General features: G+C 37.8%; 1 protein-coding gene across 2 annotated transcripts in view; it reads left to right on the top strand.

Annotated features, from left to right (window-relative positions):
- The window catches only part of HTR2C (5-hydroxytryptamine receptor 2C), a gene marked incomplete at both ends in the record, with an annotated part of 113,348 nt that extends 99,161 nt beyond the window's left edge, over positions 1 to 14,187 (top strand). Inside the window, one exon of one of the 2 annotated variants that reach the window (XM_082681603.1) lies at positions 13,364 to 14,187. In XM_082681603.1, the coding sequence (XP_082537729.1) occupies positions 13,364 to 14,187 (824 nt within the window). The remainder of the gene's footprint in view (positions 1 to 13,363) is intronic. The other variant, XM_082681604.1, reaches the window with a different exon arrangement.
- Positions 14,188 to 19,204: the final 5,017 nt, after the last annotated feature.

Genomic DNA, 19,204 nt, shown 5'->3' on the forward strand with positions numbered 1-19,204 from the left:
TAGTGTTGCAATGTGATGTTTAATATGATTTCAATCTTCTTCAATTTACTAAGATTTGTTTTGTAGCTTAGCATGGGATCTACTCTGGAGAATGTTCCATGTGCACTTGAAAAGAATGTGTATTCTGCTGCTTTGGATGGAATGTTCTATATAAATCTATTAGGTCCATCCAGTATAATGTATCATTTAAGGCCAGTGTTTCCTTATTGATTTTTGGTCTGGATGATCTGTCCATTGATGTAAGTGGAGTGTTAAAATCCCCTACTATTATTGTGTTCCTGTCAATTCCTCCCTTTATCTGTTAATATTCACTTTACACATTTAGGTGCTCCTATGTCGGGTGCATACATATTTACAATTGTTATATCTTCTTTTGGATTGATCCCTTGATCCTTATGTAATGTCCTTCTTTGTCTCTTGTAACAGTTTTTATTTTAAAGTTTATTTTTTTGTGGTATAAGTATTTCTGTGCTGGCTTTCTTTTCATTTCTATTTGCATGGAATAACTTCTTCCATTCCCTCAGTTTCATTCTCTTGTCTTTAGATCTCAAGTAAGTCTCTTGTAGGCAGCATAGTGATAGGGCTTGTTTTTGTATCTGTTCAGCCACTCTATGTCTTTTGATTGGAACATTAATTCATTTACATTTAAGTAATTATTGATAGGTATGTACTTATTGCCATTTTGTTCATTGTTTTGGGGCTGTTTTGTAGTTCTATTTTTTCATTTATACTTCTTTTGTTCTCTTCCCTTGTGATTTGATAACTATCTTTAGTGTTATGTTTGGACTTCTTTCTCTTTTTGTGTGTATTTCTATTATAGATTTTGTTTGTGGTTACAATGAACTTTATATATATCTATATAAATATATGATTATTTTAAGTTGCTATCTCTTAAGTTCAAATGCATTTTAACAAACCTGAATTTTTATGTCCTTCCCCACTTTTAATGTTTTGGACATCATAGTTTACAACCTTTTTGTTTTGTGTATCCCTTAACTACTTACTGTGGATATAGATGATTTTACTACTTTTGTCTTTTAAGCTTCTTACTAATTTCATAAGTGATTGATCTACTACCTTCACTATATATTTGTCTTTAGCAATGAGATTTTCTTTTGTAATTTTCATTTTTCTGGTTGTGGAGTTGTGGTCTTTCTTTTCCAATTAGAGTAGTACCTTTAATATTTCTTCTGAAACTGATTTCATGGTTCTGAATTCTTTTAGCTTTTGCTCGTCTGCAAAATTCTTGATCTCTCCTTTAATTCTGAGTGACAGCCCCGTTAGGTAGAGTATTCTTGGTAGTAGGTTTTTTCCTTTCATCACTTTTAATATATCATGCCACTCTTTCTGACCTGCAGAGTTTCTGCTGAAAAGTCAACTGATAGCCTCATGGGAGTTCCCTCGTACATAACTTGCTGCTTTTCCTTTGGTGCTTTTAATATTCTCTTTTTATCTTTAATTTTTGCCATTTTAATTACAATGTGTCTTGGCCTGTTCCTCTTTGAGTTTATCCTGTTTGAGACTCTCTGTGATTCCTGGACCTGGATGGCTGTTTTCTTTCCCAGGTTAGAAAAGTTTTCAGCTATTATGACTTCAAATAAGTTCCCTGCACATTTTTCTCTCTCTTCTCTTTCTGGGATCCCTACAATGCAAGTGTTAATAGGCTTGATGTTGTCCCAGAGGTCTCTTAAACTGTTCTGATATTTAAAAAAAAAAAAATTTTCTGTTCTGCCTGAGTGATTTCCACTGCTCTGCTTTCCAGTTCCCTGATCTCTTCCTTTGTATCATCTAATCTACTGTTGATTCCTTCTGGTTTATTTTTTATTTGTTATTGTATTCTTCAGCTTTGCTTGGTTCTTATTTATATTTTCTAACTCTTTGTTTAAAAACTTCTAACGTCTAACTGTGTTTATCCATCCTTCTCCTGAGTTATTTGAGCACCTTCATGATCATTACCTTGAACTCTTTATCAGATAGACTGTTTATCTCCATTTAGTTCTTCTGGGGCTTTATCTTGTTCCTCCTTTAAGCACATATTTCTCTGCTGCCTCATTTTGCCTAATTTGCTGTTTTTATTTCTATGTTTCTGGTAGATGGGTTACATTTCCTGACCTTGGAGAAGTGGCCTTATGTAGGAGACTTCCTATGCCTTTCAGCAGTGCACTCCCCTCTGGTCACCAGAGCTACATGCTCTAGTGGTGTCATCTATGTGAGCTGCATGGGCCCTTCTTTTGTGGTGGGCTGACTACTATAGGCATGCTTGTAGGTAAGGCTGGCCCCCAGTCTGGTTGGCTGCTGGGCCCTGCCTATTGTGAAGATTGCTGGTTGCTGGTGGGCAGGGCTGTGTCCCATCATGTCTGGTGGCACAGTCCAGGGGTTCCTGAGGCTAATGCTGGCCTGCTGGTGGGCAGGGTAGGGTCCTGTGATCTCTGGTGCTAGAATTGGCACTTGCCAGCACCATTGTCCTCATGGTAGAATGAGCTCCCCAAAATGGCTACTGCTAGCATGTATGTCCCCAGGGTGGATCCAAGTTTTCTCCTGCCTCTCCAGGAGGCTAAGATAGCAAGTGGTTATGACCCAGGCTCCTTTCATATTACTGCCTCTGCCCTGGGTCTCAGAGCTTGTGAGGCTTTGTGTGTGCCAAGAGTAGAGTCTCTTTTTCCTACAGCCCTCCCCAAAAGTAAGCCCCACTGGCCTTCAAAGCCAAACATTCTGGGGACTTGTCTTCCTGGTGCAAGCCCCCTGGGCGAGGAGCCCAACGTGGGGCTTGGACCACTCATTCCTTAGGAAGAACCCTTGCAATTGTAATATCCTCTCATTTGTGGGTTACCTACCCAGGGGGATGGGTCTTGACTATATTGTGTCTCTACCCCTCCAACCTGTCTCATTTTGGTTCCTTCTTTACATTTTTAGTTGTAAAAGATCTTTACTATCAGTCTTCAGGTTGTCCTCATTGATGGTTGTTCTGTAAATAGTTGTAATTTTGATGTTCCTATGAGAGGAGGTGAACTCAGGGTCTTTCTACTTTACCATCTTGGCCACTCCCTCCCTGCATCTTTATTTTAACTAACTTATAACTGAAATTTGGGATTTACTTCAATTACAAATGTAAGCAATAAACCAAAATAGTAATTTGCAATATCTGTAACAGTATCACCAATAGTCATTACAAATACTTGAAAATCATATTCGGTTGTGGCAGATATCTTGCCATATGATAGATGCTCATCACTATTTCAAATTTCAGGAGCTGTTAGGCCCATTACTAGATTTTGTTATTTAATGTGCTAATTAAAACCTGCATATATTACTGTTTCTAAATTTTATCTTTAATATTTTGATAGCAGAATGTCAAAATAATTTATTTCCTTTGCAATATCCTGTATGTTATTTTATATATTAAAAACATTATTCTAAAAAAAAAATTATTCTAAGAAGAGATCCTTAGGTACAAAAAGGTTTGGAACCCTTTCCCTAGATTTTTGTATGACTTCTTTTCACCAAAGTTCTCCCTAAAAGATCATGACCTTGAAGTTTCCCTTTATAAGAAAGATCCTGTTCCCAACCGCACCTGTCTCCTGAGTTTTAAACAACTATATTCACAGAGAATTCCATATTGATACTCACAAACATCTCTAACTTTACACAATCCAACGTGAGTCCATTACTTTCACTGCCAAAATCCTGCTCCTTCATCTATGTTCTTGTGCTTAATGGCATCCCCATCTACCTAATGACACAAAACAGAAAATTTTCATTTACTTATTAACTCTTGCCTCTCCCTCACATGCCACATCCTATCAATCACCATATCCTATCAATGGAACTTCTAAATGGCTCAAAAAATCTGTCTATTCTCCCAATCCCCTCTACTCTTCCCTTAATTCTTTCCCTTGTATAATAATCTTTTTTTTTTTAACCTGTTACAAGAGAATTGAGGCCACCCTCTACCCAAGTCTTGACTTTCTTCCTGGAACCCATGAGTCTATTTTTTCTCAAGTTCTCAGGGTCTGGCTCCATTACTCAATGTCTTTTTCTCCACATCTTCAAACTCCCTCTCCTGAATATTTTTCCAATAGCATGTAAGGGTGTTCAACTGTCTGATTTTATCTTTAAGAAAGCTGACTATCCACACTCATCTATCTGCATTTACTCTCCTTATTTCTCACTGCTTTGTGGAATCAACAGATATACATTTAAATCACTTTGTGCATCCAGTTAACAACTCTGTTCTTTTGCCGTTTAACACTTTCTTCTCATCTCTCTTCTACCTTTTTGTATAAGGCCCAATAATTTCTGCCACCCATTCATACTACTATGTCTTCTAATAGAAAGGAACAACCAGTCTTTAGACCTAGTGTAATTTTTCCAACTGTTTCCAACTTTGCCTCCTCAGGGACCTTTATCTAACATCTTAGCCTTTCTTTTCTGTATCTTTAAGCTCTTCCATTCTATTGGCCTTCACCTTTAATGTGTAAGCATATTATTGTACCTTAAATATAATCTTAGTTTCCTCAATCTTCATTAGCTTGTGAGCAATGTAGGGGAGGAAAAATAATTTTCCCTCTACCCTTCTGAGTTTTGGGCTTAGACTCCTATAATAAAACACAGTTTAAAAAGAGAAAACAAATATGTTTATTAACATGTATATGTTATGTATACATGGGAGATACCCAGAAAAACTAAGTAACTACCCCAAATGGTGTAAGCCATCACCTTAAATACCATCTTCAGCTAAAGACAAATAAAGATGTGGGGTGGGGGAAACCAGTTATAAGAGGCGACCAGGAAAAGCTAGGTAAACAAGGGTTAGGTTTGTTATGCAGAATTAAGTGGGCTTCTTCTCCATTGATAAGATTCTCTTATGATTTAGTCATCCTTCTCTTCCAGGTACAGAGAGGAAAATGTTTACGAATGGAGATTTCCTTTGTAAATGCAAATTTCTCTTAGGCTGTTTTCAGAGCTTCTCTTGTGTCTGTCATTTCTCAAAATAACTCAAAATAATCCTTACGCCAAAGACGCATATTTTGGTGTGGCATATTCTGCTACCCATCAGTAGTAATGTTGCCATATTTCGATGTTATCTCAAATTTCACTTCCTCATGCACTCAGCCATATTATAGTTGGACCTCCCTAGGACCTCCCTCACTGTTTAAAAAATAAAATTCAACTGAGTAAATTGTAAGATCTAATTGGCTTTATTCAATGATTCATGAATTGGGTAGCATCCCTTCTAGTGAATAAATAAGGACTTCAAAGGAAGTCCTTCAAATGGAAGGTTTTTACAGGCAGAAGGAGAGTGGGGCAAGGAAGTTATTAGCAAAAGAAAATAATTATTTCAGGTTAGGTCATCTTCTTTTGAGGGAAAAGGTAATGGAAGGGGTCATTATGCAGATTACCTCATTAGTGCTGACCAGGAAATTTCAGATTGCTTAAAAGTCACATTATTGGGAGAAGTTGAGACTATTAAGCCTTAGTTTGCTGTCATGGAGGCAGATGACTCCATTTGGTGCTTGCTATTTCTTTTTAACACCCAGCTGTCCAGAAACTCTTACACAGGTTTATCTTACAAACCCTGGGCATTCCTTTTGTCACCTCATGAACTGTCTTCTCATGCTTTCCTGCTTACGAAGAATCTTCTTCTTTTAGTTCCACTTCCCTCAAAGTCATTTAAGGTCTTTTCCTTACTCGATATCCTTCATTCATGCATGCCTAGGTTCCTACTCTTCTCAAAGCTAAAAACTCCTTAAGTTCAAAGTTGACTCTCAACCTGATTCTGACTTCCTTAAAATTCCCACTGCATCATCACAATACTGATTTATCTGCCAAAGTATGCAAAATATTTCTCCAACTCTCAGTCACACTTTGTCACCTGAGAACTAAGGCAGCACTGCTTGTGTTTGTTTTGTCTTCTATGTTCTTCTCTGAAAATAGTTCCTTCATCTTCTGCTGTCAATTCCCATTGTCAAGGGACTCACTTATTACTCTGTGAGGCAAGGGACCATTCCCATCAGCCTGACATTGTGTCATCCTCCTAGGTGTCCTTGAAAAAATTCCTCTCCATGAAAAACTCATGAAAATAGATACCTAGGAGATAGCCCTGCAGTTCAGTAAAAAATTCCCTTAATCTATGTTTTCATTTTGATGTTGGTCAATCTGCTCCAGGAAATGTATTTTATAATCTCTCTTTCCTCTATCTAATTACCATTTATTATTCATCTCTTGGCAATCTGTTTCCTGTCTTCACTACTCCACTATAATTGTTCTCTCTATAATCACCAGTGACCTCATTTTCAAAGACAGAGGAAATGTTTCAAATTCTAGACCCTTCTGTGACATTTGATGCTGTTGAGGATGCCTTGTTCAGAACACTCCCTCTTTTTGCCTGTTATGACATAATTTTTCGTTCACAGTGAACTATTACCATGCTGCTGATAGCCACTTTGCAAATTTTGCTACTGGTAATTTTGATCTTACCAGAAGATGTCAAAAGAAGTTTATCAGACCAGGCTCACACATACGCTGACAATGTAACGCTATGTAATGACTACTGTCTGGCCAACACTGATTGTAAGATACTATCAATTGTAAGATGCATCACACATTAGAAGATGTTAAAATCTAAAAGAAATGTACATCTAAGAATGATTGGCATATGGTATTATTATCTGATTGAAGAGAATTGATCTGTGTTGCTTGAATTCAAGGCTTCAAGAAATAATGCGAACATCTTTATACATTCTCTGAACTTACTTGCCTTATCTGAAGTAAAATAACTGCACCAAGTTATTTTATGGCTTTTATGAGGCTAGAATAAAATAATGCATATAAAGTATATACTGCAGATACAGTACCAAAGTTAGTAAGCACTCAATAAATGATAGTAGTCGTGGTAGTCATAGTAACACATATTTTCAATAAAAACTTGAACTATAACTATTACTGAATTCAGTGTTCCTAAAATGCTAAGACTCCACATGTTTATTGAAAGTATTTTTTTCTCTCTGAGTTTAAGTAACCTTAATGAATAATAATCACTTTCACAGGATTTTCTGAGAACTAAATGAGATAATGCATGCAAAATATTTGACTGTTTATTGGTTGAAGTAGTACCTGATATTTTCAGCCGAATGTGAATTATAACTTATCTTTGTTCTTTCTAAAATTCTAAAGATGATGTAGATTAATTGAAGTTAATTTCAGAAAGACTTAGTAATTCTAGTTAATAATTCCTTCTTTTTATGTTTTTTGTCTGGATTAAATAATATATGAAAGTATGTAATAATTATAAAACACATGACTCAGCGTGTGACAAATAAAAAGCACTCAGTAAAAAGTAGTTATTATTATTGCAATTGTTATTTATACCTGGCATTTTCTTTCTTTTTTTTTTTTTTAACGTTTTTATTGGAGTATAATTGCTTTACAATGGTGTGTTAGTTTCTGCTTTATAACAAAGTGAATCAGTTATACATATACATATGTTCCCATATCTCTTTCCTCTTGCATCTCCCTCCCTCCCACCCTCCCTATCCCACCCTTCTAGCTGGTCACAAAACACTGAGCTGATCTCCCTATGCTATGCAACTGCTTCCCACTAGTTACCTATTTTATTTTTGGTAGTGTATATATATCCATATATACACTACCACTCTCTCACTTTGTCCCAGCTTATCCTTCCCCTTCCTGGTGTCCTCAAGTCCATTCTCTAGTAGGTCTGCGTCTTTATTCCCATCTTGCCCCTAGGTTCTTCATGACCTTTTTTTTTTTTTTTTTTTTTAAGGTTCCATATATATGTGTTAATATACGGTATTTGTTTTTTTCTTTCTGCCTTAGTTCACTCTGTATGACAGACTCTAGGTCCATCCACCTCACTACAAATAACTCAATTTCATTTCTTTTTATAGCTGAGTAATATTCCATTTATATATGTGCCACATCTTCTTTATCCATTCATCTGTCGATGGACACTTAGGTTGCTTCCATGTCCTGGCTATTGTAAATAGAGCTGCAATGAACGTTGTGGTACATGACTCCTTTTGAATTATGGTTTTCTCAGGGTATATGCCCAGTAGTGGGGTTGCTGGGTCGTATGGTAGTTTTATTTTTACTTTTTTAAGGAACCTCCATACTGTTCTCCATAGTGGCTGTATCAGTTTACATTCCCACCAACGGTGTCGGAGGGTTCCCTTTTCTCCACATCCTCTCCAGCATTTATTGTTTGTAGATTTTTTTAAATTAATTAATTTATTTTGGGCTGTGTTAGGTCTTCGTTTCTGTGCGAGGGCTTTCTCTAGTTGTGGCAAGTGGGGGCCACTCTTCATTGCGATGCACAGGCCTCTCACTATCGCAGCCTCTCTTGTTGCGGAGCACAGGCTCCAGACGCGCAGGCTCAGTAGTTGTGGCACACAGGCCTAGTTGCTCCGCGGCATGTGGGATCTTCATAGACCAGGGTGTGAACCCGTGTCCCCTGCATTAGCAGGCAGATTCTCAACCACTGCGCCACCAGGGAAGCCCCTGTTTGTAGATTTTTTGATGATGGCCATTCTGACCGGTGTGAGATGATATCGCATCGTAGTTTTGATTTGCATTTCTCTAATGATTAATGATGTTGAGCATTCTTTCATGTGTTTGTTGGCAATCTGTATATCTTCTTTGGAGTTCATTTTCACTTTTTCTCCTTGGACATATCAAAGGTTTAAAAATATCAAAGACTGCTTCATTATACTTGCTAAATTAATTTAACTTTTCTGAAGTTAACTTCACCAAATAACATGCGCCTTTCATAATTTTTACGACAATGAGTGAGATGATGCATGTAAAATATTTAGTTGCTATTACTGATGTTGTTTATGTTTACCCTGACATAACATCACCTGAATTTCTACTAGCTGACAAATTTAAAATACTGAGAAAGACTTCATAAATTTGCTGAATTTAACTCTCCAGGGCTTAAGTAACTTCATCCATTAATATAGAACAGCAGCTCTCAAACTCTTTGGTGTCAGGACCTATTTATACTTTTCGAAATAATTGAAGACCTCAAAGAGCTTTTGTTTGTGTGGATTATATCTATTGATATTTATTATAATATAACTTAAAACTGAGAAATATTTAACATATTTATGAATCATTTCATTTTAAATAACAGTAATGAATCCATTTAATGTCAATGTAAATACTTTTTATAAAAATAAACTATATTTCCCAAAAATAATTGAGAGAAGGCCGACATTGTTTTACAGTTTTAAAATCTCTTTAATATTTAGTTTTAGGGAAATATAGTTGGATTCTCATTTATGTATCTGCATTCAACCTGTTTTATGTTATTAGGTTGAAGTTTATAAAGAAAATGCAGTTTTAAAGATAAATAGCTGGAAAAGGGAAACATAGCAAACTCTCTAAAAGAGTATCAGAGGCCCCCCAGGGTCCTTGAACCACACTTTGAAAACTGCTGACATATACTTTTAATTGTTTTTTAAGTATTGATTAAGATAATCTGTACAATAGGTACTGCTATTAATGCTGCTTTAGCTGCTATTATTTACATTTCATTTCCAGATACTGACAAAAGAACTTAAGTTTCTTGTTTTGTTGACTGCATTCACAGTTTCTGAAAAACCAAAAACAAATAAAACTAGTGATGATATAGATTTGGTAAAACGGTTAAGCTCCTTCACCAAATAATATCTGTATTTTAGGAGTTTTAACCAAATTGAGATAATACATTTTATATCTTTAATGTCAGTAATATGCATGGCTCAATGCCTGGCATACAAGATAGACTCAATAAAAGGCAGCCTTAGAATCAGTCTTTGTTCAATGTACATAAAATTATACAAATAGATGCCAGGGATAAAATTGGCGTCACATACCCAATAACTCCTTTAGCTCATCTGGGATCACTCTGCTACCCTCTCTTGTTGTCTCTCAACAGGCTTACTTTTAGGCCCAAGAATCCTTTAGGAAAGTGAATAAATCTTTTAACAGAAACAAGCTAATACCAGTTCAGAGCTGGGCTCTGAGTAATGCTGACTTCCACTGACCTTCTGATCAGAGTGTGAGGCCTTCCCTAGAAACTTCAGATATCTAGAAATACCTAAAATATTGTGCAGCATTTCCTTGGGAATTGAATCTCCACTCCAGCACTTGTTTCCTGAGTGTAGATATGTCTACCCTTGTCAGGATTCCTCCAGAATGAATGCAAACTCCCCAGATCAAGTTTCTAGCCTCAGGCTCTGGTTCTCACATTGCTAGAGGGCAGGGGAGGGGGGCAGTTTGGAAGGGGAGCCATTCCACTATACCCCTCCTCTGGTCTTGCTATAGGATCCTGAGAAAGTATAACATAGTTTTCTACCAACATTTTGTCAGAAAACCGCCTTCTTCTCTATATTTATATGAAAATGTTGAGCGTTTCCACTCAGGAGGCCAAGACTTTTGCTCTAGAAATAATCACTTCCAAAGTTAGCAGTGGTAGTAAATCTTAGAGACTTTTATGATCTGAGGTCTAATAGCCATTTCTTTCTCTGTTCCAGAAAGGACTTCTATGTCTTCTTTTAATTTCTTCAATTTTAAAATATTAAACTTTTGTTACAGACACTTCCAAAGATTGTAAAGTTAGATAGAATTATATAGTAAAGACCCATGTACTCATTACCCAGCTCCAAGATTTATCAGTTTATGGACTGCCTTCTTTCATCCATACTTCCATCCACTTCTCCCTCCCATATTATTTTGAAATAAACCTCAGAATCGTAATACTTTATCCTTAAATACTTCAGTCTCTATATCTAAAAATATAAGATTTTTTCTACAGAACCACAATATCAACATCACGTTTAAAAATTAATGAACAAAAATTATTTAATATCATCAAAAGGCCATTGTTCAAAATTTCCACCTGTGTCATGAATATTTTTTAAAATTTATTTGCATCAAGATCCCAAGAAGGTCCACATATTATAATGCTTGATAGGTCTTTTAAGTCTCTCTTAATCTTAGGTTCTCTCTCTAATTTTTTCTCTTGTAAATGATTTGTGTTTAAGTAACCCGTCCCTCTTTTCTTAATCTCATATTAGCTTCCTTAACTCCAGAAAACTTCCTGCAGCCTAATCCTCACTAAAACATTTCATGAAGGATAAAGTCAATACTGACTTTTTTCAGGCAAGCTGGATCTACACTCTTTCTAGATATTCCCTCATATTTATAACTTTTGGAATAAAGATCCTAACAGTACAAACCGACCACATTCTTACCTGTCATTTTATAACTCTTAAGAAATGTAATCTGCGTGGTTCATCAAACTGGGTGAATATTACCTTCTGATACTTGCCACTCTTCCCATCCAGAGTTCAAAGTTCACCGGATCCTGCACTGTATTACCTGAGGACACTTTCTGTTTGCAGTGTCTCCTAGTTTTCACAGCCGTTTTTACTTTCTTGAATGGCATGCCCAGGTTCAGGGTTGCAGGCATATACCAATACCCCAAGAAGTCTTGTCACATCTATCACTGGTTCTCATACCATCACTTGGCCTCTTTCTCTAGAAAAAACAACAAACAAAAAAAAACGGTCATTTAAGAAATTCAGGGTCTGAGTTAGAAGGCTTAAAGATCACTTTCCAAAGACTCTTTCTTCCTCATGTCTTCCTAGAAATTAATTACCAATCAATATCCTCAGCGAGCTCTTAGCAAAGAAACATTTATCATTTATTTCCTTCTTGATCATCCAGCCAAACACTGTATACCTGACAAAGTGTGTTAAGACTCCTGTAGGGGAGTTCCCTGGTGGCCTAGCGGTTGGGATTCTGGGTTCAATCCCTGGTCAGGAAACTGAGATCCCATCACCCACGCTGTGCGGCAAAAAAAAAAAAAAAGAATCTATAGGGACTTTCAGTTTCAGATTTGTCACTGTTCCCTAAAGCCAACAATGATCTTTGAGAGTGCGCTTCTATCCCCTCTCACAGTTCATAGTGCAGATATCCACCAGCTCAGGATTCCTCATAATAATCTCTGATGGAATCCTAAAAATGCAGTCTGAATTTTCCCAGGCTTCAAGTTCCTGTGGACACAAGAGAGAATAAATTAACATTAAAATTTGAATTTCACTTGCAAGTTATCCCTACTTATTAATGTAGGACCTCTTCGAGATCTACCATAATGATTTCTAAAAATTTCTAGGTTTCTTACTTATGCTCAGGCATAAGAGCACCTTCTGCTCCCACCTCCTTGTTGATATCTTCTGCCTGTGAGCTTCTTTATTAATGGAAGTGCTTACCAAATTACTACCTCTCAGTATTCTTAAAAAACAAAAGAGTTCAAAACTCCACACAGAAATGGGAGGACTGTATCTTTCCCAACTCAGCATTTCTATCTGTCTCTTGACCCTGCTTAAGCACAGAGTCTCAGGAAAATGCTTACTAAAAAGACAATCCTTTCAGTTTCTGCATAGATTATGTCCACACTGTGGTCAGATCTAATTCCTGTTTGGGGGACATACTATCCTCTCCATCTCCAGTAACTCCAGAGCTCCTAGGCCCTGTCTCCAAAGGACACACACACAGAAGTTCCTCTTCTTGACCACTTTCCTCAGGAAAAGATATCCTTGGCTAAAAGCTCAGCCAACCCTGATATGCTATAATTACTCTTGTAGGTGGCATACACATCATTTTTATTGCATTTGGAAGCTGCTTAAAAATGAACAGTTGATAACAAACGTAGTAAGGTAGATAGCTAGTGGGAAGCAGCCGCATGGCACAGGGATATTGGCTCGGTGCTTTGTGACAGCCTGGAGGGGTGGGATAGGGAGGGTGGGAGGGAGGGAGACGCAAGAGGGAAGACATATGGGAACATATGTATATGTATAACTGATTCACTTTGTTATAAAGCAGAAACTAACACACCATTGTAAAGCAATTATACCCCAATAAAGATGTTAAAAAAAAAAAATGAACAGTTGAATTTATTGACGTCATTGAGTATAGATGTGAAGTTATTCACTCATTCAACAAATATTTATTGAGTGCTTTCTATGAGCCAGGACAGTTCTAGGAATTGGAGATAAAACAAAAAAGACACGAACCACTCTTATGCACAACCATACCTATAATTATCTCAATAATGATAATTCCACATCTTCTACAGGAAATTTGGCGAGAAGGCATTCCTAACTTGAAAAAAGCTGTCATTTTCTGATATCATACTGCTACTCTTTCATGTGACTACCCATTTATGCTGTGAATAGCCTTCAACAGATAGATCTAAATTTTCTTCAGTGAAATGCAATTAAATGCATCCCACTGTACAAATCTGTGCGACCCTTCAATATGTTGTAACAATGTCCTACCTTCTTTTCTGTTCCTGTAGGTGTATCAGTTCCTATCCCAGTGATTGGACTGAGGGATGAAGACAAGGTGTTCATCAACAACACCACCTGCGTGCTGAATGACCCAAATTTCGTTCTTATTGGGTCCTTCGTAGCTTTCTTCATACCGCTGACGATCATGGTGATTACATACTGTCTAACGATCCACGTCCTTCGCCGACAAGCTCTGATGTTACTGCACGGCCACACGGAGGAACCGCCCGGAATTAGCCTGGATTTCCTGAAGTGCTGCAAGAGGAATACTGATGAAGAGAACTCTGCAAACCCTAACCAAGATTTGAACCCACGCCGAAGGAAGAAGAAGGAAAGACGGCCAAGGGGCACCATGCAAGCTATCAACAATGAACGAAAAGCCTCGAAAGTCCTTGGCATTGTTTTCTTTGTGTTTCTGATCATGTGGTGCCCGTTTTTTATTACTAATATCCTGTCGGTTCTTTGTGGGAAGGCTTGTAATCAAAAGCTAATGGAAAAACTTCTGAATGTGTTTGTTTGGATTGGCTATGTTTGTTCAGGAATTAATCCTCTGGTGTACACTCTTTTCAACAAAGTTTACCGAAGGGCTTTCTCCAACTATTTGCGCTGCAATTATAAGGCAGATAAAAAGCCTCCGATCAGACAAATACCGAGAGTTGCTGCCACTGCTTTGTCTGGGAGGGAGCTTAATGTTAACATTTACCGGCACACCAATGAACCAGTGATTAAGAAAGCTGATGACCAGGAGGCCGGTATAGAGATGCAAATGGAGAATTTGGAGCTACCAGTTAATCCCTCCAATGTGGTTAGTGAAAGGATTAGTAGTGTGTAAGAAAGAGCGGTGCAGTCTTTTCCTACAGTAAAGCTACAAATGTAGGAAACTGTTCTATAATTCTTCTGTCGGTCATAACCTAATGTAAATATTGCTGTCTGAAAAAGTTGTTTTTATATATAGCTTTGCAATCCTGTACTTTACAATCATGCTTACAGTAGTGAGATTTAGGGTTCTGTATTTACTGTTTATAATAGATTGAGAATAATTTACTTTGGTTGTTTGATGCAAACATGTTGATTTTTTCCCCCTTCCTTCCTTCCTTCCTCCTTCCCTCCCTCTCTTTCTTGCTTTCCTTCTTTCCCTCTTCTCTCTCTCTCTTTTTCTTTTTCACATACGGAAGTGTTGATCTTCATCTCAGGTGACATTTGCAGGAGACCAGAATGATGCACAGGACAGTGGTTACACTTCAACCACGCCAAAATTGAACAAATTCAGTGAAATCTATTTTCTGGGTTAACAGTAAATATACACTTTAAATTCTTGCTCAGCTCATCTACACACATAAACACAGTAAGATAGGTTCTGCCTTCTGATAATCTATCATAACTATTAGTGAGTCAAAGGCAGAACTTAGCCTTGTTGTCACACATAGGGGAAATTTTGACATTGTCAGAATGTTCTGTTGATATTTTACTGCAATGTCTGTCACCAGACATAGTGGTATTTTAACATAGCAGCTGGTTAACCAGGACTACAGAAGTGGAAGGATGATACAAGATATATACACCAATAACAGCTTTTCACTTCTTACAGACAATGTTCAAATTCTGATTATAATGACAAGCAAACTGGAATTAGTGTTTTCATTCTGGTCCTTAGTAAATACCTAATTCCATGATTAAACTGGGAAACAAAATCCCAGAGTTATTTCCCAATCCAGGATTCATCATCAATTGGGTTTTGATCTCAGGATCCTGGAAGTTTGTGTGCTACACACAAAATGAAATTAGCATTTTGAGCCTTATTAAAATAGTATATTAATTATGGTACCTCTATCTATAGGACCTAATTTAGCAGTCCATTTTTGAGTAAAACTTGCATTGGAAGCATAGATGATCAAAAGCTTGGAAGTTTTGCTTGATTAAGGACTACAGAACTGGGCCCTTAGAATGTGAAAAAAAAGTAATTAAAAAGAAGCTTTTACTGAACTTTGGGAAAAACAGAAATACAGAGTTTCCATTTGGATTTTAAACAAAATGTATCTCATTTACAGATCCTTCCAAACTCTCTAGTGCAGGCAAGGCTGCAGCTAATTTGTAAAAGTGGCAAGCTCTTCATTGTACTGCAATTATGTACCAGAAGTTTAAATCTTTGTTAAAATATAGTGTTGCGTTACAGTAAGTGTTGGCCATTGTTTCATTCTTGGGCCTGCTGCTCTCTAAGAGTTCAGTACCATTTTACTAGTTTGTTAACCGTGAAAGGTTTTCAAACATTGCTAAAGTCAGACCATTAAGTCTATGCTGTGTGCAGAGTGTACAAGGGTTTCCAGTAACTGTATTTCCATGTGTGTCCATGTCACACAACTGTGGATCAATTTCTGAAGAGTTCATGATGCTATTTCTTATGCCTGACAGTTACTTACACACCTTAGAGTATCTTGAAATTGGTGAAGGCAGAATCTGAATTTCTAAAATCCCTGGTGTGTGTCCTCAACACACAGCATAGATAAATCCAACAGTCTGCCACAAGGGTGGTGGGAGAGCCAACGGACGTATTTGAGGACACTCATACAGTCCCTACGTGATTTGCAACACTGCCAAATGCCGGTCAATTGCTTGAGCATGCCCAATTATGACATGAAAGTAAAGTCTACCTGCCTGTTGGCTCTGTTGAACTGCATGTTAAAACAGTTATATGAAATTGAGTGAGATCTAATTCTTACTGAAATGAAAATGTCTGAAGAAACACACCATGCACTGAGCATGAGTTCTGCACATACAGATGGTGTCCTGCATGTATGCCGTGTATGATGCATAAATCCATCGATTTGTATTAATGTAAGGCAGAGTAGGTGATATAAGAAGGACTGAAGCAAATCCTTCAGCAGTCTTTAAAAAGACCACGCAATCAGATCTGAAGTATGGTGAGTATTAGAGAAAATTGGAAACATCTGATTTCTTTCCTGAACCATCGGAGCAAGCTCATAGCACATGTTTTACAAAGAAATAAAATATAAACCACAGATTTTCAAAAGCACTAGCAATAAGTTGAACGATAATAGCTTACAGCACATTTGTTAATAATTCTTATGCCATCAAGTAGTAGTACTTAATAGTACCCAACACAGTAATTATTCTCAAATTGTGTGCTATTCATAAGTTCTGTGCAGTTCGGTATGAAACAAGTACACTCATTTGGATATAAACCTTACAGTTCAATGTTAAACCTACACCTTTTATAAATGTTTTAAAGTCCATGTGATAAGTGTAAACGTGGTGAATTTACTGTCAAACAGATCATTTTGATGTTCTATTATGTATGTATATCTGTTTAAGACATGTGCAACAGACTGCCTTATATTATTTCCTGTAAGTCTTCTTTCAACAAGTGGTACTTTTTGTGAGTGGTTTCAAAGTGTTGTCTTATTCCTGGTTCCTGTATGTTATCCATTCCAGGTTTTTGTGATACTTCCTATTAATTTATTAAATTTATTAAATGTTGCCTAATATGTCACCTTTTTTCCCCCTGCATCTTTTGAGGGAAAAATACACCACTTCATTTCTTGGAAAATTAAACTGTAACCTGTTAAATAAGTTCATAAAGACAAATACAACCAGAAAATATTACTCTTCTCTATGTACTCAAAGACTGTGACACTTGAGGAAAGACAAGAGGTGTAAACAACAAACGCAATATTAATAACAACATCACTGATGCCTGGTAAGCAGAATAACTGCAGTCTCAAATTATCCTACTTTCCTTAACCTGAGCAGGGGCCTGGGGTGGCTCATATGCTCTCTTTGCTATAGGTATCATTGCTATCTTATTCCCATCAAACTCTAAGCTCCCCTAGAGAGGACCATGTTTACCTTATTGATGGTTTTATCCCCAGTTGATAGCGGCCACTCTATGTTCAACAGACACATATTGAGCGTCAGTATTTGTGGGCATTGTATTATCTGTTCCTGTTGCCAGAAGGAGTCTTACAACTCCCCACTATTCAGTCATGTGGTGTGACTTGATCACCTTAACTGACCCCTATCCCAAATGGCTTTGGATACCTGTGCAATCATCAGGGTCACCATACTAAGCTGCTCTGTTCCTCCATACCTGAAGCCATGGGTGACAAAATACACTGGCCTTTTCTTTCAACATTTGTACCTTCCTGACGCTGAGTGAGCCCACTGGCATGAGTTCAGTTCCCTGAGAAGAAAGCAGGAATACCTCATTCCTTTGCAACCATGACTAGGTTGAGTCCTAGGAATGGGTCAAAGGATAAAGGTTGAACTGCCACTTTGAAACAACAGCGTCACTGCTGCCCATGGCTAGAAATATCTTGTACCACTGAAGCTAGGGACTACTCTTCCCCAACAGCAAGGCAACGGAGAGAGGTTGAAATTTCTGATGGCACAGACCTGGAGTTGTTACTACCAATGAAAGGGAAGGAGGGGCAGAGGAAGACTGGAGTGCCACATCCCATTGTACAGGAAGGTCTTCATGGTCTGAGGAAAGAAAGATGCTCCTTGCCATCAGGCAGCAGTACATTTCTGCTTACAGCAGAAACACACAGTTTCCACACAGTTAATCAGCTCCCCCTTAAGTCAATGCAATCTCCATGGTTGAGGCCCATTTCTCCTTGTATATTCCCCTAGACATATATTAACATATCACACAGAAAGCTGAATATATTAGAAAGAGGTATTTTTATAGGCAATGCCAACAGGAGTAGGTGACAGCATAGTGGCTCTCAAATATTATGTGACCCATAGCACACACTTTTTTTTTTTTTTTTTTTTGCGGTACGCGGGCCTCTCACTGCTGTGGCCTCTCCCGTTGCGGAGCACAGGCTCCGGACGCGCAGTCTCAGCGGCCATGGCTCACGGGCCCAGCCGCTCCGCGGCATGTGGGATCCTCCCGGACCGGGGCAGGAACCCATGTCCCCTGCATCGGCAGGCGGACTGTCAACCACTGCGCCACCAGGGAAGCCCATATAGCACACACTTTTAAACATAAATAGCTCTAAGATGGGTCCTCTGGGATATAAATTCTGAGATGGAAATAAGTGTGCAGGATGTTTATTAGGAAGTGATCTTGGGACCCATCTGCACGGGGAAAGGCAAAAAAGGATGACTGGGCAGAGGGAAAAGTTGGGCTGTGATGTAGTTACAATAAGGACTTACTCCCCCTTCATCTTTGGTAGGGAAAATATACCACTTCACCTCATTTTCTTTGAAAGTTAAATTGAATTCTATAAAATAAGTTCAAAAAGACATACTTAACCAAAAAGTATCACCTTTCCTGACTAATTCTGCATGTATTCAAAGACTATAACACCAGGGGAAAGACAATTGAGAGGTGTGAACAACAAAAACAATATCACACTTAGATGACTCTCATGGGAAGCTTCAGAGTTGTTCCAAGTTGAAGCACCGCTATAGCACCACTGTCCCCAAGAGAGATATATGACTTTATGCCAGGTCACTCTCTTCAACAGAGGCAACTCCCCAAGAGGGCTTATACCTGAAAGTTGTCAAGTCCACAATCTCCCATCACCTGGGGAATAAACCCTTCAGCCCTGAAGGTAGGATCTGGTCAGTGTAGCATAGCATCTGTAACAAATAGTACATTTATTGAGTAGAAAAGATTCACCACCTAATTCAAAAAGATTCACCACCTAGTTCAGCACCTATACAAATAACATGAAAGAACCTGGCTGCCTGTTACTTAAGCCAAAATCAAGGCAAATGGAGGTGAAAATAAATATATGTTTTTATATGAGATTTCTTTTCATGCTAAAGGTGTTCTCAATCAACAGATTTCTGAACCCATCTGGATAGCTCAGGCTAAGATGCAG

The sequence above is a fragment of the Grampus griseus genome (assembly GCF_964374135.1).
Source record: "Grampus griseus genome assembly, chromosome: X".
In the NCBI taxonomy this organism is placed as follows: Eukaryota; Metazoa; Chordata; class Mammalia; order Artiodactyla; family Delphinidae; genus Grampus; species Grampus griseus.